Here is a 26,162-nt window from a genome sequence, read left to right on the forward strand (position 1 = left end):
TGAAATAAAGTGAGATGCTCCTCTCTTCCCCAATCCGAAAACCCCTGTGAACACTGTCACACATTAATAATTGCAATCAAAATGAGTTAGCAGACAGTTCTCCAGATAAACTGGACAGCTGACCCAAAGACAATCACCTGGAACCCCTGGCAGTGCAGCAGAGCCAGTCCTGAGGAATTAGGCACACAGTTTTTTCTCAATCACACCACTCAGTGAAGGCAAGCAATTAGGATGAGAATAAATAATGGATTTTGCAGACAAAATTACAGTGTGTAACAACCTCGTCCTACCTGAGCAGTGGTCACAGCCAGCAGAAACTGAAGATCCTTAAGATAAAATCCTTGCTGCTAAGAGTTACAGGAGCCACAGAGGGACATGGATGGTCAGGCTCAGTGACAAGGCCAAGGGAACTCTGTGCAGGCCTCCTCCCCTGCTTTCACCAAGTCTACAAATGGAGTCTCTCTAAGCTGGTAAACTCCAAAGTTAAAGTTAGACAGAAATGCAGATGACTACACCCTTCACTCAGCAAGGATGGATAAATGACAAGATAAGGAAAGCCTGGCTAAAAAAAACCACAAAAAACACTTAAACCTTCCCAGGCTCCCCTACTGCATTTCACTGATTTCTTCCATATTTGGTAAATAAATATGTAAACAGCAACACTGAAAACCTAAAATAAAAGGCTTTATTTTCTCCAAACAGCAGTTGTTTTCCCTTCTTTTTTTTAAAAATATAGTCTTTTAACACTTTCAACATTTGTCAATAAAATGAAAATATACAACAGCCATGTAAATCAACATATTTTCTTCTACTTCAAAAATATATGCATCCTTTACATCAAAAGCACACATTGATTACTTACAACACAAAAGCTTCATGGCTGCACAACCCAGAGGGCTCTCACACAAACATGAACACACTTGTGTGCACAAGAAAGGCAGCACACAACTGGTGAACTGTTTGTTCAGGTGGTAACACTTCAAAGCCTTTGTTTTAAGGATTTTTAGCAGGGAAAAGCTGGCAAATCCCAGCAACTGCATGTTATGAGCCTCTCGTGGCTGGTGGAAGTTTCCTGCATTTAAATGTCTCCTAAAGGTTCTGCTTGTTACAAGCCTAAGTGTCTACAGCCACTGGCTAATTCTTTTAGCAAATTTCATTCTCGAGAATTGAGCTCAGCTTTGGACCCATAAGAAGTCACAAGAGAGGGCTTGATGGCAATCCAAATTATTGCCTGAAGAGTAAGCAATGAACAGCCAGAGGCTGAGCACTGCTCTGGCATAAACAGCTCCATTTGATCCTTCTGTCAAGTGACTGATGTGCACAAAGAACTGGAACTCAGGATATCAGCATGGCATTCACAAAACAGCTGCAAGAATGAGATGGAGAAACCATTATCAGGCTTTGGCAAGGAAATTTTCATCTCAGTCCTCACTCACTGAAGTGCTAAAGAAGAGGCTGATATTCAAAGGCTACGAGGTGAAAATTCAGAGGCTCTTAAGAATGGTAAATGGGGCCATGTACCCATAACCACCACCACTTCATACCATTCAAAACGGTAAGGCAAGTTACACAGGATTTCCCCCACATCACCAACTGTAAATTAAAGGGATGTCAAAAGACAGTTTTTAGGAATGGTAATAGGAGGCTCTGAGGCTTATGCTCACATGTCAGCACTTGCTTCCATTGAATCAAATATGCCATGTTATTCTGCATCCTGAAACATGCAACTCAGAGGCCACAAACCAAGGTCTGGCCTTCTTTTCTCCTATTTCCTACACATACAATATGGTGCACCTAGGATTGATAGCTCAAAACATCCTGCCAACACCCTCAATGTCACACCAGATTTGCATTAATGTTACCTTCACATTAACAGTGTTTTTAACACCTTCTGCCTGCCTGTGAAACAAGGTCTAGCAGCAGCAACTCTCACAGTTCTAGAGTTATTTTAAAGTGGAATGTCACTAGTCATTCGCTGCTGCTGAGCTTGCACAATCAGGTGGAGCTGTCTCTTTGCAATGGCCGTGTTTAAATCCCACAGAAACTCCAACAGCTTGCCCTGGAGGAGAATCTCCATGGGCACGAACTGCAGAACCTGCTGGGGAGAGTCTGTGTCCAGCAGGGAGCTGACGAGAGCGTTCAGGTGCTGCAGGAACTCGGCCACGGGCGCGGGGAGGCCTCGGAAGCCCACGCAGAGCAGAGCGGCGCCGCTGCGCAGGGGCTCCCGCGAGGTCGGGCACGCGAACGCCACGCTCCGGAAACAGCGGTGCAGGACGAACACCAGGCCAGCTGTGAAACGTGTCAGGCAGGAGAGAACAGGCAAAACCAAGGCATCTCCTGCTGCCAGCTGCGCCAAGGAATGCAGAACACACTCCAACAGCTGCTGCTGGTACTTTGGTTCTCCATCGTACAGCAAAGAGAAGCTGAAAGTCAGCAGCGTGGCTGCGTCCATGGGCTTTATTTCCATGCTGGGCTGGCTGTCTGTGTCACACAGGGTGGGAAAGCCCACCACAAGGCACTTGAATTGGTCGCTACAACTTTCATTTAGGCCTTCCTGATGGCACCTGGCAAGATCAGAAACTTTTGCCAGTATGAGTTCCCCAGGAAGAAATTCACAAGAGTGACAAGGCTGCAGCATTGATCTGCTTTTCAGCCTCCCCCCACCCAACTCCTTCACAGCTTCATTAAGATTTTCTAAGACCTGAACATCACAAAATGGAGAACACTTTACTCTGGGCAATCTTCTTCCTTCCAAAATGTACCAAAAGCTACATTCAAGGTTAGAAAATGATCCTTCCAGAACACACATGTTCCCAGCATTATTTAAACTATGTTCCTCAGCCCAGTGATTCAAATAGCCCTTTGCCACTTTATCATTCCATGTCAGGGTTTCCATCATCTTCCTTTCATTGTATGTACTAAAGTATTTGTTTCTTTGCCCAAACCATTTTGCATTCATGCTGCAACCAGCCTGGGATTTCTTGACAAGCCAGTTATTTCTGCCAATGGGTTTCAGGTGGAACTTTTGCATGAAGAACTCTACTGCACAGTCTCTTAACTTGTTCAGTTTCACCTGCTCTGCTTCTTCCATGCGCTCAAAAAGACGGATATTCTCAGAGATAGTCTCCACCTGGCACTTGTAGAAGAACATGCAACACTCCTCATGTGTTTTAAGGAATGATTCAGGAAGTGTATGCTGGGAGAAGAGAGCTTTGTTGAGCATTTCTGTTCCAAAGTTCTGTGTCATTTTAGGAAGAAGCAGATGAAGGCTTTCTCTGCCCATATAGCGAAGGCAAACCACATAGGCCTCTGAGTTCCCAGCTTTGCTGGTGGCTGGTTTAAAGACATGGACCTCCTCAAAAGAGCAGTTCAGCAGAAAGAGCAGGTTGATAGAACAATGCTCAAACAGAGTGAACATCTTCAAAACAAAGGATCCTCCAGTGCCCAGGATCATTAAAGCAGTGACTGTTTCACAGTAATGAAGAGGTGAGACAAGAGCTTCCTGCTCACCTGGATTCCCCTGGCAATCAAAGCTGCCATCAGCAGTTACCAAGTGGACTGTGGCCATATTGCTCACAAAGCTCTGAAGTCCTGTTAGATGTCTTAATGTCATGACATCCCCAGTGTTATCTGGGCCAAAGTACCACCAAGGTAACGTGTTCGCTATCAGACGGTCGTCCATGATCATCATAAGGATGTCATTGGCTTCATGATAAGGGTTTAGGGTATTAGCTACCCAATTCCAGTGGCAAGGGACATGGTGGGACTTCAAGAAGTGGTTAAGGCTGGCTATAAAAGCTCCAGGCGCTTCACAGAGGTGCACAGAATTCAGTTCTCCATCTTGAAGAGCTTCTTCTGGGAGAAGAGCAAAACTGCACAGGATCTCATGAAATTTGCACCATGCCTGGGTACAGAGCTCAGCATTCACAGATTTCTTAACATGAGATATTATTTTCCCTGCCTTATTGGTAAATGAGGTGTGCTGATGCCAATCCTCCAGGTTCTTATCACTCAGCTGGTTCTTCACTTCATTCATTGAGTCCTTCAGAGCCTGGAGTGAGTGAAATTCCACATGATCACATGTAAAAGCATTGCTGGGATCTGGCAGCTTCCATTCATCGTTCACTGGCTTAGTGTAAGTAAACTTCTTCTCAAAGAGCTTCTCAATTTCAGAAAGAATTTCAGGACTGAATTTTTCAAGGTTGATCTTCTGGTTAACATTAGGCTGCTTACATTTATCCATTCTTGAGTGGACTCCCAACCTGGAAAACATCAGGGGAGAAGAAACCATGTCATTCCAATCACACCAGTACAGAAATAGGAAAAGCTTTTTGTGAAAAATAAAAATGTGTCTTGCTTAACAGCTATATTCTAGAACAGAGGTAAATGCACCAATGAGGAATGTAAATGAGGGCTATCCTGAATAAAGTCATTTGAAAATCAGGAGGTTCACCAGTTCAATTGCCCTTCTTGCTATTTACACAGCAAGTGAAGAAGAGTTTGCTGGTGCTTAGCCCTTCACTGACTCTGAATATTCTGCTCACTGTATAGATCTAAACACTTAAATACAAATATCTCTCTCAGTCACAAAAGAGAACACACCACGAGCTCTCCAAATTCAGCAAGTGGCCCAGAAACGTTATCATCTGATGATGGCAGTGTTTATCTGAGAGCTCTAAGTATGGAGGGTGGGGAGCCACAAGCAAAGGCATCTTTGAGAGGGAGCACAGCTGCTGCTCCTCCAATTTCCCAAGCAGGAAAAACCCTCCCACCTCTTCCACCAGCCCCAGTGTAATGCTGGGGTAGCCCTCATTGGAAACTGCCCCTCAGCTGAAGGCCCTGCAGGGATGCTGGACATCAGCCAGTGAGCAAAACCTTTCCCTTCCTCTGCTCAGCATTACTGCTCTCTGCCAGATGACTGCAAACCCTTATGCCTTCCTTTAATGACTGAAAAAGCTGTGATAAACCTGAAGTGAGAGGACTTGGTTGCAGCTGTGGTCAATGGGAATACATGCTTGATGTTAAAGAAGAATGCAGGGCTAAGTGCTGTGGGTAAAGGCCAACAAACACGAGCACACTCCACACAAAGCTGATGAGGCTGCTGCAATCTGCTCCACTGCTCAGCACAAAGCACACAGCGCACAACTGACAGGCACTAACCAGAAATCAGCCAGCCAGCAATTTATTCTAAACTAAAATGTTCATTTAAGCAAAATAATTCAATCAAAATTACCACTCGGGATAGGAAATCTCTCAGCCTATCTCTTTAACCATCCCTCAAGCCCTCCCATTCCCACAAACGCAAAATACAATGACCTTAAGTGTTACATAACAAGGGAGTTTGAGAAAATATTGGATTAAAACGGAAAGAGCTGAGAAAGTTTGGAAACAATGGCCACCTGCAGCACTTTACTCTTCCCCTCAAACCCATGCAGCACCTCAAGCCACAGCCCACATCGGTTTACCCTCATCACCATCAGCCCTCTGAGGGGAAGAGAGGCACAGGGTCACACACACAGCTGAGGTTTTATCTTGCCTTTCCGCAGTTTAAGGCCTTTCAACAGGCAGGTTTAATTTCACTGTCCTCTATGCAGGTGGGCTCTGGCTTTAATCTCATCCTTTCTTGTAGGATGTTCTGGGTAAAGAGGAAAACTGGGGGAAACAGACCATTGTGCCCTTGACTAGTATATTTCATTTTAAACAGCAACTATGAGTATGGGCCTTTAATTACAGCTCACCTCAGTGATTCATAGAAGAGGTTTGGAAGGGACCTTAAACACCATCTCATCCCAACCCCCCTGCCATGGCTAAGGGATACCTTCCACTAGACCAGGTTGCTCAAACCTCCATCCAATCTGGCCTTGGACACTTCCAGGGATGGAGAAGCCACAGCTTCTCTGGGCAACCTGTACCTGGCCCTTGCCACCTTCACAGGGAAGAATTTCTTCCTAACATTCAATCTAAATGTCTCTTATTTTAGTTCAAAAACGTTCCTCCTTGCCCCACCACTATCTGCCCAGGTAAAAAGTCACCCTCCTTTCATATAAGCCTCTTTTAAGTACTGGAAGGGGCTCTAAGAGCTCCCCAGAGCATTCTGCAAGGCTGAACAACGCCAGCTCTTAGCCTGTCCCAGAGGTGCTCCAGCCAACATACTAACAAGCCCAACCCTAAATCCAGGCTCACTCAGCACATAACAAGAACACGCAAGCGCCTGCTTTCTCATCTTCATTTCCAGACCCCTTCCGGCCAGGACCGGGCTCTGGGCTCGCCCCACCGCGCAGCTCCTCACCCATCCCCGCGCTCCGCTCCCCGCCTCAGCGCAGCGCGGCCCGGCCGCCTCCCTCCGCCCCGGCCGCTCGTAGCGCCGCGCCCGCCCGAGGCGCCTCCCCGCGCCGCCCGCTCCCTACGCGAGGCCGCGGCGGCAGCGCGGCCTGGAGCCGCTCCCGCTCTTACCCGGCGGGAGCGCGCCCAGCCCGGCCCCTCGCCCGCCCGGCACGCCCTCTGCTCGGGGGGCACCGCCCTGCCCCGGGCCGGGAGGGCTCTCGCCGCTCCGGCTTTGCCATCAGCGGCGGCGGAGGCTCGCAGGCGGGGTGGGTGAGGAGCAGCAGAGTCCCGGGCGGGCGGCAGCGCGGCTCCTCGGCTCCATCTCCCAAACAGGAGCCCAAGCGCGGCTGTTTCTCAGGAGGAAAAGGAGCAGAGGAGCCGCCTCCGAGCAGCGGGGCAGCCCGGCAGGACGGCGGTGCTGGAAGGCTGGAAGTTACCCGCGCAGCACTTACCAGCGCTAGCTGGAGAGGCAGCGCTGGGGCTCCGCGCCCTGGGTGCTTTTTGCCGACGCCCTGGGCCGCCTGCCCTGGGAGCCTGAGCCCGGTGCGATCGTCTCACAGCCCTGCAGGGACCGCGGCTCAGCAGTGATGCTCCTCCAGAGCTTGCTTTGCCCTCTGGAACCCATAAGGAGACTCTTCACTTAGTAACCCACCTTGCTGCCCTTTCTAAATCCCCGGGAGACTTGTTACACCCGGCTTGGGTTAGCAGGAGGCAAGAGCCTTGAAATATTAACAGAGTCATAATGAGCATCACTGAGCATCCATTGCAGCATCCCTGGAAACACACAGACGCTTTAGACAGCAAAACAGCATCTAATCTGCACACAGGAGCAGAAAGGTCAAAGCGTATTCATTATTACAGTAAACAGCAGGTGCAAGTTGCTTTTGAGACTTTAAATATTATGGGGATTTTCCTATATGCAGGTTCAGGAGCGTGGCACTCCCCAACCCTTCTGGGAACAAATAGCCAACAATGGAGCATGAGTAAGCAGAAATCCTTTTGCTTTAATATGAGGCTTCCTGCTATTGATTTTTGCACTCTCACATACTCTTCATGAAGCTCAATCCAGTCCTACGCCAGAAGTAGTTTTGCTACAGAAATTCAGTGCTATCAGTACTAAGCACTCCAGAACTGATAACTTGGGAAAATTTTGCTCAAAGCCCAGTAACTGAAAATAAATAAAAACCTTTACTGGTCCATCTTAAGGATATAATAATGTATACATAAGGAATCTTTTCTCCCACTGTAGGTACATGAGAGAATTTGTATGTTAAAGTCATAACTGAAGACACGGATCTATAATCAGACAACTTTCCTCCCCTCTTTTAATCTACTTGCTTGCTTTGTAAAATGAAGCAATATTACTACAAAATACAATCTTAAGTATAGAAAAAGTCCAGTGCTACTTATAAACAGGAATACAGGACAAAACTCTATAAATCTCTTGAGAGGGAAAAAAAGAGAGAATGTCTTTTCAAGCCAAATTCTGTCATATTGACCCCTAATAGTGGTGTAACAAAATGGTACTTATTGGCTGCCTCATCAGAAAGAAGTTTTACCTAATGAGAAACAGCTGAGATGCAGATGGAAGATTTCTCTGTCTCAGTGCCTCTTCACCCTTTGACTGGCCTGTTTGAAGATCACCTTTACTTAACCAAGATTTTCTGCTATGTAAAAGTAGAGGAAGAGCTGGGGCAAATGAATGAAAGCAAGTGGGCAGCTGGTGAGGCGTGGAGCTGAGGGTGTGGTGGGTTCTCCAGTGCCTGGTCTGGTCTCTCTTGATGGTACAGGGCACACAGTGATGGCATTGCTAAAATTTTATCCTTAGCTCTTGAGACTTTAAAATTAGTGGGGAGGTCAAAGGTATGTTATAGTCTGAAATGTTTGTGTTTGTAGTAAAAGCCTGAGCAGAGCTTTGCTTTAGTTTTGGCTTTCTCAGTGATATTTCCAGTGGTGCTGGGATGTTTTGGTTGCCTTCCTTCTGTTGTTTCTGCATACTCACACACCAGCCACAAGGTCTATACTGGCTGACTTCTGTGGGCCATAGGTAATTAAAGCATTGAGTTTAAGGGTTGATTCTTTTTAATTTCTTACACACACCACTTTTCACATGTTCTTGAGTGCTTGGATAACACTACCAAAAGAACAGCTACAATTCAGCTCGTGGGGCAAAGTGGTCTCTAAGCAAGGCTTGACCTTTGCATTTCTACCCTGCCAGGCTTTTACTGGAGCTTGCAGCTTCTCAGTGTCACACTCGCCTGGACTCCTGGAGATAAGGCTCTTCCAAATCACAGGAGAGAACAATTCATCACTGAGTGCATGACAGCACAAGAGTCCTAGCTGAAGTAAATGTGATTGAATAGCACGCTTAAGAAAAATGTGATGCTTTTTCTGAAATTAAACTTTCAACTCAGCTTGTGAGCTTCAGGATCCTTCTATGTTTTCTGAAATCTCTTCAAGTTAAAGCAGAAATTTGAGTAGACACTTATGTCTTATGCAAAATAATCTCTCTTTTTTGCTATTGTTGTTGTTTGGTTTGGTTTCTTTGGTCCATGTAAGATACTTAAAATGAGAACATAGCACTTTCTTTCTTCCTGCATTAGCCCTGCTTCTATGGAGCTAAACTTTTATCAGCTGATCTTCAGCTGCTATTTTTCCAATCAGACTGTATCCTCTGTGCGCAGCTGTGGCACCAACAGCCCCAGATGGAAGCATCTGTCTTTAAGGGAATATTGGGCAGTTAAACACAGGAGGTTAAACATCTCATTAAGAGCAAAGTAGTCTTGTTTATGCCCCTGATTTTTTTTTTTCTTTTGTAGATATATGTTATAACTCTACTATGTGATGGAGCTGGGGAAATGCTGGGGTGTTTGGGAGCTCTTTCCATCATACTGGATGTGTGCAGGGAGTTATCTGGGAAGACTATGCTGAGCTATGGAAGAAACTTCCATAGATTCCATGGGATACCCAGTACTTCTCACCCTGATCAGTCCCAAACCCACATAATTTTGCACCACATCTCGCTGTGGTTTTATCTATCACTGTGCTGGATGCAAGATATTTGTCAATTGGGATGCTAACATTGGTGTGGCAGAGCAGTTGAGAGAAGAAGGCTCTCAGTCAGACATGAGAAGAATTACCCACAGTGATTATGTGGATGATTATGATTAGATTTATTGCTAATAGAGTATCTAAATTAAACAGTGTGGTATGTAAATCACAACACTCTTGTCTATTGCAGTGGTGCACGATGCTGGGACAGCTGGTTGCCCTTAATGAGGTGGATTTCCATGACCTTGGGGACTGATCTGTAAGGGTCATTCTTCTGCTGCTTCTGGCTTGCAGTCCAAAGTCAGGCAGATTTTTGTTTCACTTTCATCACCAGAAGAATTGCAGCCACTATCTGCTACAAGGAAAGTGAGTTGGGAAACTCCAGTAAACAATGTCTGATGTAGCCAGTTGGTAAAATGACGTACAGTTTTCTAACCTTTGCTTCTTTAAACAAAAAAATCTCTGAAAGGGAAAACCTATCAACTGCTCAATAATGTGTTATTATTGCACCACACACAAGATAATGAGGAAGCATTGATCCTGTTGGAACAGCACAAATACATCCTGACAGACCACAACTACCAGTAATTGTATATTCACCTACTGACCTCCAGAAATCAGTGTTTTCCAGAGGGGGCTGTGGGGAAACAAGGACATGGTCCTGAGACCTAGTGAAAGGTCTGGCATTTCACTGTGTGAAAGTATTATCAATTATTGAAGAGGAAACCAGACCACAGAACAGGATAAGCTTTGGTCCTGTGTTGTTTTGATATGTGACCTTCCTAAGGAGAATTTGTATTCTTCATATGGAGAAGCATCTTGGAGCCCCAGGCCAGCAGCTGGCTGTGGTGCCAGGATATGAACTGCATTTACCTGTGTTGAATAGGGAAATATATCTATTGTCAAGGATTCTTAGTGCTACATGGAGCTGTGTTGTATAATTTAATTATCTGAGAATTGTTTTCTTCTGTGACAGGCCCGAAAGCATTTCTTCCTTATCCCTTATAATTTTTAGTTCAAGTTATTTGTGTTTATTGTAGACCACAGGGGTACCTGGCCTTTTTTAGTCTCCAGTCCACCAGGATCTGTGGTTTCTTTTCCACTTATTCTCATAGGAATTGTTTCAGCCCTCCACTACACTTTCCCCTGGTTTTTTGCCTGCCTCAAAGCACTTCCACATTGAAAAGCCCATCCTTTCATCCCAAGCCTGACACACTGCTGATCCCTGGTTGTGCTCTTTGTATCCCTTCAGAAGGTTCAACTCCTTTCCCTCAAATCCCCAAATAATCCTTTTTATACTCTTTCTCTCTAAGTTCCTTGCCACAGGTGCTCTTGCTTCCACAAACTCCTATGGCCACAACTGCAATCTTACCCTTTGCTATTTGATCCATCTCCCAGAGCTGGAAGATGGAAGTGTTGGCTGGTATTAGGACATCTCTGCTCTTTTACTGATTTCTGTGGTGTCATTTATTCACAGGTTTTGTCAAGTTGCTTCCTCTTCCTGCCTGAGTCTTATGAAGATGGTGAGGTTTTACAGAGCAGGCATGTAATTTGTGAGTGCTGTGGCTGCTTCCCTCCCAGTAAACATCATAAACCCTTTACATTGACTGATCTCTGTCCTAAAAGCCTTTTCCCACTGCCCTCACAGGAGGGCTATTTAGGACTGCACATTTTGGCCAGCTGGAAGCTTTTTTCTGACGTCTGGCCTAACTGAACACGCATCTCCTCGGTTTCCTGCTGCTTGTCTTAAGTTTCTGCATCTCTCCTGCCTCCATGGCAACATTTTCAGGCTGTCATGGAAGCATTGCTTTGCTCTCATTTTGCTCAGCTAACCATGACAGGCTCTTTGAACGTCTGGTTTTCTGTTCCCCTGGCCAGCCCTTTGCTGCATTCACTGTGGTCAGAGGTCTCTTTCCTGTCAATGTACAATGAGCAGTATGCTCACCACTCCAGGCAGAGCTTGTTAGAGATTGTTATTAAAATGATCTGTTGGGGAATAACTTTCCTGGTATATAATTCAATTTTATCTCCCTTTCTTGTGGCTAGTAACACTCCAGTGGCTGTCTGGCTAGCCAGTGTACAGACAATAATGAGTTTCCCAAACAAAGCCTTTCCAAATTGCTGCAAAATTCCTGATTAATTCTTGGCAGTAATTTTTAATCAAACCTGGAGCGTGTGCTTTGGGTAGTCAGCAGAAAAGCTGATCTTTCCAAAATTTAGCCATTTCACCTTGCTCTAAAACACTGAGGCAGAATCCTGGCTTTTTTAAGTGTGAGAGAATTGGGAGAAATGCCCCCCAGGTAAGAGCACCTGTAAGGGCATGGTAATGCCTGTAGTGCTTAGGGGGGATACTTTCTTCTGGGCAAGGCTGTCCCCACTGTGCAGACACTCTGTGAATATTTCTGCAGCTCAGTTCCTCTTCCCAAAAGAGTGATGTGCAGGAGGTGTGAGAAGACTGCAAAATAATTTGATACAGTGATAATGTCAGCACACAGGAAAGTGGAGACCTACCCTAAAGCATTAATTAAATGTTTTGATGAAATGCTTGCAAAATACTTCACGACGCTTCTTTAGATGGAAATTGCTGTAGGAATGTACAGCATTGTTAGAAAATAATTTCAGGTGATTGTATCTGCATCCTGTAGCAGTTGAAGTTCTCACTATGGAAGCAGGGCTTGAATGACAGCCAAGGCAGTAACATCAGGATTATAGATACAAATTGCTGCAGACACACACAGACAGAGACAACTGAGATTCCTTCAGGACAAAAGACTCTCAATAATTTTTTTCAGCATTATGCAATCTATTCAATACCTTCTTTTTCTAGATAAATCTGATTTGGAGCATTCCCTGCAGTCTAATTGGCATGAATGTCCTCAGTGCTCAAATTAATTTTGTCCTAGTAGGGTGAACGTTTATCTCTTACTTGTCCAGCCAATGCAGCATTACAGGTTAAAACTCAAGTAATTTTTGTTGCTGTTAAATAACCAACATTGCAGCAAGATAGATAAAATGGCCCCTTTTTGATAATCCTGTTTTCCATGTAAATCCAAACTAGGAGGGAGATTGTTTTAGATGAGAGCAAATTGGGAAGAGCTCTCAGGCTGTCTGATCTCTCTTGTCTGCTTTGCAAAAAAAGAATCAGATTAATGAACGTAATCAGATTAAGGCTGAAGAAGGGAACATATCTGGGGGGCATCAGAACTCTGCTGATACCAACAAGCTCTATGGAAAATCAACATTAAGGGCCTAATATTGCTCTGAAATTTAATTTAATGGCAGCAAATAATGGGTTTCAAAGAAGTCCTGAGTAGTGGCAAAAGGAGCCTGGACTTCCAGAGGGCAGAAAGTCTTGAGTGAGCTGGTGAGTGGCTCTAAGACCCTGGGTTTGGGTGAAGGTTGCTTGGGGTGATGGTGACTTCCAGAATCCTTTGGCACTCTGGCTCACAGTCAAGCAGTATGGGCCCTCTTTGGGCACAGGGTTTGGTGCAGTTAAATCTACCTAAAACCATCTCTGCTCTCAGTCTGCTGTGTTTTGTACAGAAAAACAATGCTGAAAAAAGGAGAATATACCTAGAACAGGCAGAAGCAGATATGGCCAAGATTCAGAAGTACAAGGATGGGAATGACAAAAAGGAGACATATCTGGAAAAGGAGGGGAAATATGGGAAAAACAGACTTAGAAAGAGGGCATGGAAGGGAAAATTAATTGTAGCTCCTTAATGTTGATTTTCCTACTCCCTCCAGCAAACCAAGAGCAAGTGCAGCAATGCACTGTGGGTCCTGACGTAGAAGAGGCATTTTAAGCTTTCTAAGAGAAAGCAAGAAAGAAATGGAAGAGTGAACCTGAGGGAGAAAGGAGGTCAAGAACTTGATGGGAAAGGACCTCATTATGGTTTCTCTTCAGATCCATTTTCTATTTCTTCGGTGCCAACTGTATTTTTCAACAAATAAAACAAAATTGGATTTTTAAATTCTGCTGGTTGTTGCAGATTCCCAGCCTGTGCTGGCATTGCTGGGTTTCTGCTTTCCAGCATGAAGCATATCTCTTTCTGAAAATGCCCTGTTTTTTTTTTTTTTCTTGGTGCAGTTATTACCTTGTTTGATTTTGAAGTTCTCAGAGACACTTTTCTGGGGCAACAATGGTCTGTTTGATGCAAGGTATTCAAAATCAAAAGGAAAGAGGAATGTAAGAAATAAGAAATCCAAGACCTGAAATGCCCAGTTTTCTGAATTTTTGTTAATGTCTGGATGATTTGTCTAAGAATTAACAAGTTCTAATAGAGGTTTTGTCCCTGCTTGTGATATTTATAAATTATACCCTCATGTGTCCTTTCTAGATTTATTAAGCTGTGAATGCATATTGTAGATGTGGCCTTTCAGCTAGGGTGTGTAAGGTCTCTACTCATCACTGCTTTTCTTGAATTTTTTTGGCATTCAATTGTCTTGGAAACATCTCTGGCTCTGTAAAATGTGGTTCACATCAGTTGTTGGGATCAAACACCGATGCACAAACAGATCCATATGACAGAGTTGTTTTTATGTTTGTTTTCATACACAGCAAAGCTAAAATTAAAGGGACAGATGGTGGGGTGTCTGTTGTCTTTTCTGTGTCTCCCATATTCTGCTGAATGGAGGTTTAGTATATCTCAAAGAAGTATTTCCTCTTGGGAAGGGTGAGACAATTAGATATGAACAAAAATCCCTGAGGGGAGCTACTGGGTTATCACCCGTGGTTGCCATGAAAGAATGGGAAGGCAATGATGTGGGATGTGGAAAGGTCTGGTGTCAGTGGTAGGTGCTACAGGTCATCTCACAGGGTCTGCACACTGCCAGGGGTTTGAATTGCACAGGAGCAGGTGACTCCAGCTGGTTCCCAGGTGATGCAAGAGGTGCAAATCCAGGCAGATCCCTTGTCAGCCGCTGAAAAGTTGTGTGTGTGTGAAATTTCTGGGCTTAATCTGCATTACAGTGTGTGTGTGCATGCGTGTAAGCTTTCTGCAGAGCTCTAGAGCATGTGTGTCATGTGGGGTGAGGCCAGAAAAGCAGATGTCCTGACCATGCCCCTCCTACTCGGGGATTAGAGATGCTCAGGGGACAGCAGAGAGAAGCTGGGACACACTTCCCTGACTCACTGCCAGAGACAGCAGCAGCTTCTGCAGGTTCAATAGGCCTCTGCTCTTTGGTCAAATAAACCCCTGCAGCTCCATTTCCAGCAACCATCCCCTTCTTTTGGTTAACCAGAGAGGAGGAGGATGGCCTATGCTGAGGAAGACAGGTAAGGTGCTGTGAAATAGGGGGTGCACGGACGTCCAAGCTGGATGGGACTAACAAAATTACATCTCTTTTCTTCACCTTGTTTCCTTTCTACTGGGCACTCAATAAATGTCAGACAAAGGCTGCTCAGAAGCAAACATCTTATTACTGGAGAGCAATCTGGCCATCTGCCTGTGCAGGTGCTGGTATTATGAAATATGGCAGCGAGTAGGTGACCTTGGGAGAGGTTATGGGCCAGAAGAGGCAAATATCTCCTGTGGAGAGGCACAGACTGTGAATACTTATGGCCATGTGCCCCCAAACATAATGCTTTAGCTGTTTATTGGGATACGTCTGCTTTTTTTGCATAGATTTGCTTTCAGCCAACTTAGAAGCAAATAAGAGTGGGGTTTTTTTCATGCCATAAAAGATCTGTCACCGGTGACAGTCCTGTGTTTTGCAACAGATGTGTTTCTCCAGTGGATGACAGCAATCACAATAAAGGGGATTGTGTTTTCAGCTGATCCTGTGATTTAATCCAAAGCGATGCTACTGACCACTATTATTAGGTGTGCATTGTTAGAGCAGCTAGAGGGGCCTTTGTGCTCCATGTATTAATTCAGGCTGTCAAAAAGCTTGCACAGGCCTTGTGCTCTTGCAGGTCCAGGCTGAACACTCTGCTGGGTGACCCACGGGTCAAACTCCCCCTTTGCTCCTGCTGAGCAGGTATCTCCCTTGCATTCAGAAATTATCAGTGCTTGCCAGTCCCTTTGATGTCACCGGAAGGTTTCTGAAAGCGAAATACTGCAAGCAGATTAATTTTGGCATCGCTGTGCTCTCAGCACTGGGGACAGCTCTGATGTGCCCAAAGCCTTTGGGAAGGACGGGGCTCTGCCAGGCCCCTGTGCACTTGCTGGAGCCCCTTTCAGGCAAGGAAACATATGCAGCACTGGAGATTTACTTCTTTGGTTAAGAAGTATTTTAATATCTTCTGTTTAAAAGGGGAAAAAAATCCACCATAACTTGGCATAGCTCAGTCAGTCCTGATATCCTCTGCAGACATTGAATGGGTTCCATCCCACATGCCTAAAATTTCTGAGGATATAGGAATAATATCCATTCTCTAATGTTATTTTGCAATGGTTTTTGCTCTTCAAAAAAACCAAAAACTGAAACAAGCAGTATTATGGTCACGAGGAAGAGCAGATCCTGGTGACCTTGTTCTTTTCTCCTGCCTGCCACAGGTATGTCAAAACCTTGGGCATTACATATAAATTCTCTTGGTTTCCTTGAATTTCTAAACAAGGATTACAGTTATTCAACAGAGAAATTGGGGGGAATTGTTCATTAATGTATGTAAAGCACTTTTAAAGCTTTTGTCTGCGAGCAAGTGATAACGTAGTCAACTGTAGTCTTTATTAATGTCATTTTCACAGCTCCTGCTTATTTCAGGAGCTCATGATACACTTAGAAAATTCAGTATGTGATGGTAAATAAACTCTCTCATTTCCAAACTTTTCCTTTGAAAAGTACTTCAGCTAAGTATGACTCTTCATTTTAATCTATGCGTATGGAAGTTATTTCTTCCCACTGGATTGCAAGTTTATGATATTTTTGGGTATTTTTGACATTGCAGTTTTTAACTAGGACTGTAAGTTTGCTGTATTTTATGCTGGATAGGACTTAGAGTAGCAACTAGACTGTCAAGAGGCTAAATGCTCACAGAAAACACCTGTGCAGTAACTACTGACCCTGTCAGTATAAAGAGAAAGCATAGAATTGAGAACCTTTGTTTCAATATCTGGTACTTTAGTTGGAGGAACCAGTTGTACACAGTCAAATCCTCTTAGTGGCCTGAAACCTCCTGCAGTGAGGAGCGCCTCACCTCTGAAAGCTTTTATGTCTGTCCTCTAAGACTGCTGAGAGCAGCATCACAGCATTACTAGGGTTTACACCTCTGGAAAAAAAAGACTTGACAAAAAAGAACCAAAAGAAACATTCCTGGATAGATAGTGACTGCTCATCAGCACCTCCAGTCAATTTTACATCACCCACAGCCTCACAGTATCTGATTTTCTCACCTCTCAATAATGAGATCAACTTTTCATAGAGAGGACTGCTGACCCTGCCTGTGGGTTCACTCCAGGATCCAGTCCTCTACCATGTGCAATCATTAATTCTGCTCATCAATGGTAATGATTGAGTTGCTTCCAAGAACTATTAGTACCTCTGCTTTTGAGGATAGTTTCCAATCAACCTTGATATTGACTTTCAGAAAGTCTCTGCACTGTCCTATTGAAAACAGGATTATAGGATTATTTTGCTATTGATTGTGTTTCAAAACTGTGATTAAGGCATCTGAATACTGGGCCAAGAGGTTAAAAGTTGAACTCTTCTCCTTTCCCATGAGACAGATGTACAACAGGCACTGTAATGCCAGCTTCTATCCCACCTTCAGGCAATGGGGCTCCCTCATGGATTAGACTTTTTTAACTGAGGTATTTGCCGAGTCCCCCTCTTGAATCACTTTAAACTCTGGAGCCCAAATTCCTGGTTTTCACTTGTTTTGGTGGAGACTGATGTCATTGGGCCTCTTGGGCTGCAGGTGTGATCCCATGCCCACTCTGTGGGATGAGTAAGATCTCCATGTTTATCTTCTGTACTGAAGGCACGAGGCATCAAGAGGGTGGGTGTCTGACATGTGGTACCAGCCTAGATGGAAGTGGTGGGAGCTGATGGCACTCAGCACTTACAGAGATTGCCTTCTCCATCTCTGTAGATGATGCTTGACCCATGTCTCAGAAGTTCACCTGAATCTTTACCTACTGCAGATGACAGTGTCTACTCCTTCATCAGCACAGCATTCCAGATCTGTTGTTCAGGTGTCTTCAGAACTCCACACATTTGTATTTCCTCATCACAGGCTGGACATCCCCATGCACACTCATATAGGTTGGAATTTCTCAGTCTAATTGCGCTTTTCCCTTTCTTCAGGAACTCAGGGGAGACCAGAGCCCATCAGGAGCAGGAATGGTTATGCCTTGTGACATTTCTGTGATCTAGGTATCATTAGCCATTCTTCATCTACAGAAAGAAACCAGCCAAGAGGATTCAAATGATTTCCCTGTAGTCAGGGGTAAAATACATGAGATTAAAGCGATGCATCTTCAATAATAGCAGTGAAGCTTCTATTATTATAGTCTTAATGAAATTTCTTTTTCCCTGCACCTTTTATCCTTTGAAGCTTGTTCTTTGAATGGGCTGGTAAGCCTCCCTGGCCTGTTCTCGTCCTGCAGAAGCAGCTATGAGGTGTGCCAGGAGGGGCTGGTAAGTCTCCCTGGCCTGTTCTCGTCCTGCAGAAGCAGCTATGAGGCGTGCCAGGAGGCAGCAGAGTGGCTGCGTGCCCGCGCTGCCCGGCGGCCCAGGGTCGCCATCGTCTGCGGCTCCGGGCTGGCAGCTCTGGCTGATGTGCTGGACAGCAGGACAGTCTTCCTGTACGAGGACATCCCCCACTTCCCAAGGAGCTCAGGTGAGCACAGCTCAGGCCATCAGCACCCCAGCCACCAGCAGCCTGCAGCACAGCCTCACACGGGGATCATTCAAGTCTGCAAACCAGTCCCACGCTGGCGAAATGTGTGTTCACAGTAAAAAAACATAAATATTGTAGCACAGATATAGGTATTTGTGGCCACAATTCTCTTTACAGAGAAAAGCTAAGCACAATTTCCCAAGAATTTCTTCTAGGAAAGGCAGCAAGAAAACCTCAGAGAAAAAGGGAAAACAATTCTTATCTCTGCTTGCTGCTCCTGTTGTTTTGCACCTGTGGAATGAGTTATGGAGATTGTTTACCCAAAGTGATTTGTCAATTAGATTCTGCTGAAAACTGTTTTGTTTCCTTGGCCAATTGGAAAAAGTTGTGTCCTGACTATTGGGAGATAGTCACAAGTTTTCTTTAGTATTCTGTAATACTTCTATAAAAATTCTATAAAATTCTATGGTATTCTATAATAATTCTGTAATATAATTATAGTATAGCTGTAATGTAATATAGTATAATTTTAATAAAGCAAGTGTTCAGCATTCCAAAGCCTTAGAGTCAGATGCCAATCATTTCCTTCATTGGGGGCCCTACTTTTCAATAGGTATTTATTTATTTATTTATTTATTTATTTATTTGATTTCCAGCTCTTGCTTTTGCAGTGCTTGGCCCTGCAGTAAAGCAAAATCATCAACAAACAGATCCCTCTAGAGTCAAATTCCTTGAGACCTGTAACTAAAATGCCACTTTGTTAATTTCCAGTGTCAGGGCACGTTGGCAGATTGGTGTTTGGGGAGCTGAATGGACAGCCCTGCGTGTGCATGCAGGGACGATTCCACTCCTATGAAGGCTACTCTCTCAGCACGGTGAGCTCTCCTTAAGGAAAATATTCACCATGGGGAGAGGCATTTAAAAGCTGCAGAAGTCACTGCTTGCCTTGCTATCTAGCTGCAGGATGTTAGCTCTTGCAATGAACTTACAGTGCTCTTGAAATGAGCCTTTCTTAGATTTCAGATCTGCCCCAGAAAATAAAATTGGGAGTTCAAACCAAGAGGTAGTTGGCTTCTGCTGGGTGAAGGTGATGCTGCACAGCCACACAAATTGGCTGACCCTGCTGCTCTCACAGAGGGAAATAGTTTATCATATAAGGCAGATTAATTTACATGCTTTAACTTAGTCAGTTTAATCATGATTTAAATCAGCAGCAAGAAGACTTCGATAAGAATAATCTATTTCAATCTTCTATTGCATTTATATAGTTTAAGGCTTTCTTTTTCCCTAGAAAAATTCCCAGGCTACTGCAAGCACCTATAACTTCCCAGATAACATACTGGGATGTGTGGAGATTTATCTTAACTACCATGCACATATATATTTTTCTGCTAGAAAACAACAATAGTATTTATTTATTGGCTCTTTTTTTTTTTTTTTTTTTTTTTTGTGTGTGTTTTTTTTTGTATTTGGATAGCTCTGTGATTTTCCTTTTTTGCAATGAGGTTATTTGCATTTGGATATAAACTGTAATTTTTGGCACCACCCGACTTCTTATAGAAAACCAGCTATTTTAAAACCATTCAGTACAAAGTTAGCTTTATCAAGACGTCTATTAAAATTGTCTATTAAATTTGTCTATTAAAATTAACTTACTTCTTGAAGAAGTGGTGCCCATTACTAGGAAATATTTTGCTCACAGTAGCATTTCATTGATAGCAGGTATCATCCAAATTCCTTTGTGACTCCTCAAAATCAAACTTCTCTAAGTTTTTTTTCTCCAGCTCCCAACTGTTCCTTAGCTTTGGATTACTCTCCAAGTCCATGTGCCCAAGTAGATACTTCAATCAGCACAGTGGCTTGATCTCTGCAAGACCTTGGCAGTGAGCAAAAAACTATCTGCATGTTCTTTCTGTATCACCTTTATTTGACCTTAGTGCAACTGTAGGAAATGTGGTCTTGGGTTTTAATGAGAGATTTTTTTTCATTGCAAGATTATGTTTAATTTGCTTAAAAAGCATTAACATTCTATTTAAATTAGAGGAATGTTTAAAATTGCAGAAGGTTGTTTTGTCTCCATATGTAGACTCTTTGCATCCACAAATTGTGATACTACAAATGCAGTAGCAATGGCTGTCTGCTGACTGTGACACTCTTTGCACATTGGCTTTTGGTTCTTGCAGGTCACCTTTCCCATCAGGGTGTTCTTTCTCCTGGGGGTGGAGATCTTGATTGTCACTAATGCTGCTGGAGGACTGAATCCCCACTTCCAAGTGGGGGACATCATGTTCATAAGGGATCACATCAGCTTGTTTGGCCTGGGAGGGCAGAATCCCCTGCGTGGACCAAACGATGAGAGGTAAGAAGGCATTGGCTCCATTGTTACCAATTAATCCTTTCTTCCTCCAGCCATGGGCTGGGACTGCCAGTTGTGCCTACTGACAAATGTTTACTGAGAGGCAGAGTTTGGCTCCAGGTAACCTCAAGGGAAGAGTTACAGCAGGAGCTGTGTGTGCCGTGCCCCCTGCCCTGCCTTCCCTTGGCTGTTGCTTACTTGTACAAGCCTACAAGGAGCTTACACACAAACCCCCAGAAGGTTTTGTTTTGTACAAGTAGGCTTCTGATCCTTCTCCTGACACGACCAGCTGTACCATCTGCTAAAGACACCCACTGCTCTTTTTCTTATCACTCCTTCTCTCTGTTGGCTCCTCTTAACTGAGCAATCAGTGAACTGTGCTGTCCCCAGCCTGGGTTTATCAACAGCCATTTCTGGTGTGATGGAATGGGTACAGCAGAGGCCAGGCAGTAACTGGAGGGCAGAGCAAAGATGAAACCTCTAAATTTCCTGATTACCACTGCTGTATCCAGGTCTCCAAAGTGGAGTGCCTCTGTATTCACTGAAGGCATTGCTCTGATGAGAGGTGGTTGTCTTGGCAGCTTCTTCAGAGACCTTGAGATCTACAAGAGCCACCTGCTGCTGGCTGAACTGGGAAGTCAGCTTTCCTGTACCGGCTGTGTAGCAGAATCTTTACCTTACTGAGAGTGCAGAGAGGAACTTCTAGCATATTCTCACCCCTGAACTGCACTTGCCACTAGATTTGGATTTGCTTTGAGCAAGATGCGGGACTAGATGACCTCAAGGTCCCTTCCAAAATGAATTTATGATCCCCAAATCCTTCCAAGACACCATCAGACTGGTGAGGTGGAAGGCCCCTTGTGAAAAATGGATGTGTTTGCAGGGCAGGCATCTGGATTGACCTCAGATCTTCCCAGAGAGAAAGTTCTGCTGAGAGTAAGGTGCCCTGCCTGGCTTTCAGTTAGCTCCTTCCTGATGTTACAGCAGACCTGGCTCTTGCTTCTGAAAGGATCTGAAAGGTGCTGGCAGCTGCCTCAGGAGAAATAATCACTGTGCTACGATTCCATGGCAAGAGGACAGTACCCATCTGAAGTGGAACATCTTTACATTTTTGTAGGTATTGCCGTGGGTTGGAGGAAAGTGATCAAAAGCAGAGAAGCTACGTGGAGTGTTTAAAGCTCTCTGGGCTTGCATAATTGCTCTGGAGCAGGAGGAGAGGCTCCAATCAAACAACTGCATCTGGACAGTGTTCAAAGGCAGCATAGCTGCCTCATTGCCTCCCCAAAGCAGCTGCTTGGTGAAGACTGCAGTGCTCTGGGAGGTGACTTCTGTACTGCTGACCAAGGCATCAAAATGGGCAAAAGGTCTTTATGAATCAGGTTTCAAAGTATTGCAGAGATTTAGCTTAGCAAACTCCTAAAATCCTGTCCAGCTGAGCTACCAGGAAGGATTTATCTAAGCACAACAGAGCAAAACTAGAGGCAATGAAGTGATGTGGAAATAATATTTTTTTAATAAATTAGAGATTGGGCTTCTGCATTGCTGGCCATCCTTCAGAAAAGGGAAGCAATTTTCATGGTGATGAATACTTATTACCTTAGACCAGAAGGGGAAGTTTGTTTTTATTTATGTAATATTTAGTGTTTATAAAAACAAAATAAGCCACCTACTGCCCTAAGCATTCAGCTGGAAGAACATGTAAACAAACAGAAGCTTTAATAGCATAAATGAGGGACCTGGTCCACTCCCACTGATCTGCATTGGTGAACATGGCTGGGAGTTTATTTTCCAGGTGTCCTCGGTGGCAGCATAACAGTGTTTGCCATCTACTGCTGCAGGATTCACTCCAGCATGATTCAATCCAGCAGGAGCAGGACTGAGCTGCTATTTTAAGACCAAAAGCAAGAGATCCAGTCTTGAAGCAGAAGATGAAAGCTACCTAAAATATGGCCCTGGAGCTCCAAGATGTAAAGTAGCTGCCTGCTGTGATGGGCCTTAAATATAGGGACTGATGCTCCATCAGGCCAGGCTCAAACCTCCCTCCAGGGACAGCCTGAGGGACTCTGTGCCTCAGAGCAGCCACTGTCTGGTGGGGAATGTTTAAAAGACATCATGAGCAGTTACTGAGGAGAGAGAGATGTGGCCATCAGTGCTCCCTAGAGACAGGAGCCCTTGAAAGACCATTCCAGAAGGGTTCCTGCAGAAGGGAGGTAGTGCCAGACCTTCCAACAGTCTTGGATGACTAGATCTAGCAGGACTGTCACTCCCAGGTAGGTGCCCCATTCCTGGAAAGATTCAGGGTCAGGTGGGACAGGACTCTGAGCAACCTGTTCTAGCTGAAGATATCCCTGCTCACGGCATGGGTTTTGATGAGATGACCTTTGAAGGTCCCTTCCAACCATGACTGATGGTAGAATTACCTGATTATAAGAGTGGAATGAGAGAGATTGCATCCATGGCAGGTCTGCCCTCAACACTTCCTTTTTCTCTAAAGAATGACCACGCCTGGACTCTGACAGAGGGAACAGTAGCACGACCACACAGCTGTGCCCTTTTCTGCCTTTCAGGTTTGGAGTGAGGTTTCCCTGCATGTCAGACGCTTATGAACCAGATCTGCTCAGCCTGGCCATGGAGAGTGCCCAGGAGCTGGGGCTGCTGAGCTTCACCAGGGAAGGAGTGTACTGCCTGCAGGCTGGGCCCAGCTACGAGACCGTCGCCGAGTGCCGCCTGCTGCAGGCGCTGGGAGCTGACGCTGTGGGTGAGCTGCCGGCCCGGGCTGCCAGGGCTCTTGGAGCACATGGATAGGACAGTTAATTCTGCTCAAGGCTGACTTGCTTCGGTCTTTGACTCTCTGAAGTCTCCTGGGGCTGGAGAAATGAGCTCTGTGTATTTCTGCTTCATTCTGCAGTGGTTTAGTGCAGCTCCTGGGAGGATCTGCACAAAGTCCCTGTGCTTACAGCTGAGCAGGACAGGGATCCCAGCACAACTTTGTGTTTATTCCCCAAACACATGGAGCCTCTCATGCTCAGATGGCTCCATTTCAGGAGGACTGAGTGGGGCTCAATAAAAATGAAGTCTTTTTATAGTATTTTTCTTCTAATTGTGACATTGTAAAGATTTTCACTGTGCTTTTTCTCTACAAACCAGCCTTCCTTATGAGCCTTGTTTAGGGATGGTAATCATGGATACCTTCCCAACTGTGTAAAAGAAAAGTAAGTGCCATGATCCATATGATTTCTCCAGCTATGATTCCTTCCATGACCCCTGGCTCATGGAAATATGTATATTAACACCTGCAGATTCGCTGTGTGTGAGGAAAGGAGCTCAGCTCCTATCAAAGCCATTTTTATTTGCAGTAGCTTTTTGAGCCAAGGAAGAGCCAAATGACACAGCACATCAGTACTTCCTTAGCAAGTCTGCAAGCAGTCTGACACATCTTGAGGAGGGAGCTGTGGCACAAGGATCAAATGCAGGAGGTTTATTGTGCTGAGCAGAGTTGTAACTGTAGTCTGCAGCTATTTGAGCCTTGTACATATCACAGCCTTTAACTATTACAGAGCTGGGGGGAGTGAGACAAGGGCGTGTGCTTGGAGGCAGGATCGTGCAGCCTTGGAGAGATCTTGTTTTGGTGTAAATCCTGACTCATTCTCGTCCTTCCTCTCCTCCTGCAGGCATGAGCACTGTCCCAGAGGTAATTGTAGCCAGGCATTGTGGCCTCCGAGTCCTTGGGATCTCCCTCATCACCAACAAAGCGGTGATGAGCTACAGCAGCCAGGAGAAAGCCAACCACGAGGAGGTGCTGCGCATCTCGGTGCTCCGCGCTGAAGCCCTGCAGAAACTGATCTCACACCTCCTTGGCAAGCTGGGGGAAAGCTCAGACTCTCTATGACCTCCAGCCATCAATCCTTCATAGCATAACCTGTGTGAGCACTACCAAGTGTTGGGGGAGAGCTGTTGGTGGACTGCCCCTTTCTGTCTGGATTTTAAATTGACCTTTTGATCTTTGTGCTTTATCTGATCAGGTGCAGAGCTTCATTTTGAATTTTGCCAGGATGATCCCCTCGCTATAGTCAGTGACCAAAACAGCTTACTGGCACTTTCAACACATTCCCAATCCCCGTGTCAGCAGAGCCCCAGAGACTCTGACCTCCAGCTGCTCTCTTGGGACACCCTCCTGCCCCAAATCTCTGCTCCCCATTGCACATAAGCAGGTCAAGGGTTGGTCGTGGGGCTTGGTGCCTGCTTCAGTAGAGCCTGGTCTGAAACCAGAGGAAGCCCATAAAAAGACTGAGTTTTGGATACATGAAATGGGCCAGGCTAAAGATGAGATCTGCCTGGAACAAGCAATGGTGCAGAGCAGGTGAATTGCAATTGATTTTACAGCTTGGAAAACCCCTGCATTGCCATGGGGTTGTGGGGCTTCCCCTCCCAGAAGGTCTCCCAGAAATCCCACTCTTTCCTCATCCTTGGCACCTCATGACCAGCTGCAGAGCTCAGTTGCTGTTTGCTACAGTGCAGAACATCCCCAGCATTCCTCACACCTCCCTATTCTGTTTCATTGCCCAATTTAGCAGGACATGAAAATTCAGCTCAGTATAAGGCAAGGCTTACCTGTGCACCATGTAAACATTGCCAAGCTGGAAACAGAATCCAGCTCTATCTCTCCCTGGTTTTGGTCAGTTTCTGGATGTCTTGGAGGTCAGTGTCTTCAGCACTGCAGACTGGTTTCCTGTTGGTGCCCAAAGACAGAGAAATCTGTTTGATCCCATGTTTCACATGAGCTTTGCTGCTGTCCCTGCAGCAGATTTTGGAGCAACAACAGTTTGTGGATTTTAGCAATGTGAAATTACAAGGGAGATATTTTGAAACAGATATGATATTTTTCTGAGACTTTTTTGGTCCTCTTACATAAAGCAAATGAACCAAACAGTGACTAAAGGACAAACAGGAGAGGTTCTCCCTTACCAGTGCTGATGGTCTGTCAAGAAAGGGGGAACATTCACCAGAATGGTGCATTATTCGTTGTTCCTCAAAGGTCAAGCTGAGCTGTGGATGCAGCTGGATGTGAAACAGTGACAGTAATTATTAGATAACCTTTTTCCCTTCATTTATCTTGTAGTTCTCTATAAAGCCCATCACTGTCATAGCTAAATGTTTTTAGTTGACTCAGTGGTCTGAACTGAAGACACCCATCCAGTCATGGAGAGCTCCCAACCTGCCTTCCTAAATTTAGCTGACCAGTTGTTTACCAATGACACTTGCCCTCTGTCACAGCCCTCAGCCTTCCATGACATTTCTTCCATTTTTTTCCAGATGGGTATTTGCTTGAAGCCTTTCATGCTGCAATTACTGGTGTCAGCTGCAGTATTCATGGTGCAGCTGTTGCCACCAGGAGGAACAGTTGTGCTGTGAATGTTTTCCATTACATGGTAGCACTTCAGGTGTAGGGGAGCCCTTGGGGTGGCCCCTTGTCTCCTCCTGGACAATGTTACCTGCGGTCAGCCCTGAGAAATACCTGTCCAGCCTGGTCTGGAGGATTTGTACAAGGGAAGGGATTCATTGCTTGTGCTTTTCTGGCAGAGTCACTTGTTCAGCAGCTCCTGGCACTTGGAGGAGCCCTCAGAGACAGCAGCTCTTCCCATTCTG

At 45.0% G+C, this 26,162-nt stretch overlaps 2 protein-coding genes across 3 annotated transcripts; one reads left to right on the top strand and one right to left on the bottom strand.

Annotated features, from left to right (window-relative positions):
- Positions 1-669: 669 nt before the first annotated feature.
- On the bottom strand, positions 670-6,329 carry CMTR2 (cap methyltransferase 2). Its single transcript, XM_063167904.1, has 2 exons — positions 6,290-6,329; positions 670-4,262 (listed from the first exon to the last, which is right to left on the bottom strand). The coding sequence occupies exon 2, from the start codon at positions 4,241-4,243 to the stop codon at positions 1,949-1,951; it is 2,295 nt and encodes a 764-aa protein (XP_063023974.1). The 5' UTR covers positions 4,244-4,262; positions 6,290-6,329; the 3' UTR covers positions 670-1,948.
- Positions 6,330-9,766: 3,437 nt separating this feature from the next.
- On the top strand, positions 9,767-24,729 carry PNP (purine nucleoside phosphorylase). 2 transcript variants are annotated; one of them, XM_063167564.1, is made up of 6 exons: positions 9,767-9,786; positions 17,994-18,160; positions 18,932-19,035; positions 20,344-20,519; positions 23,084-23,274; positions 24,188-24,729. In XM_063167564.1, the coding sequence occupies exons 1-6, from the start codon at positions 9,767-9,769 to the stop codon at positions 24,403-24,405; spliced, it is 876 nt and encodes a 291-aa protein (XP_063023634.1). In that variant the 3' UTR covers positions 24,406-24,729. The 2 variants fall into 2 exon arrangements, with proteins under 2 accessions (XP_063023634.1, XP_063023633.1); XM_063167563.1 differs by lacking the exon at positions 9,767-9,786 and adding an exon at positions 14,631-14,653 and having other exon boundaries at positions 17,991-18,160.
- Positions 24,730-26,162: the final 1,433 nt, after the last annotated feature.

The sequence above is a fragment of the Melospiza melodia genome, chromosome 13 (genome assembly GCF_035770615.1).
Source record: "Melospiza melodia melodia isolate bMelMel2 chromosome 13, bMelMel2.pri, whole genome shotgun sequence".
In the NCBI taxonomy this organism is placed as follows: domain Eukaryota; kingdom Metazoa; phylum Chordata; class Aves; order Passeriformes; family Passerellidae; genus Melospiza; species Melospiza melodia.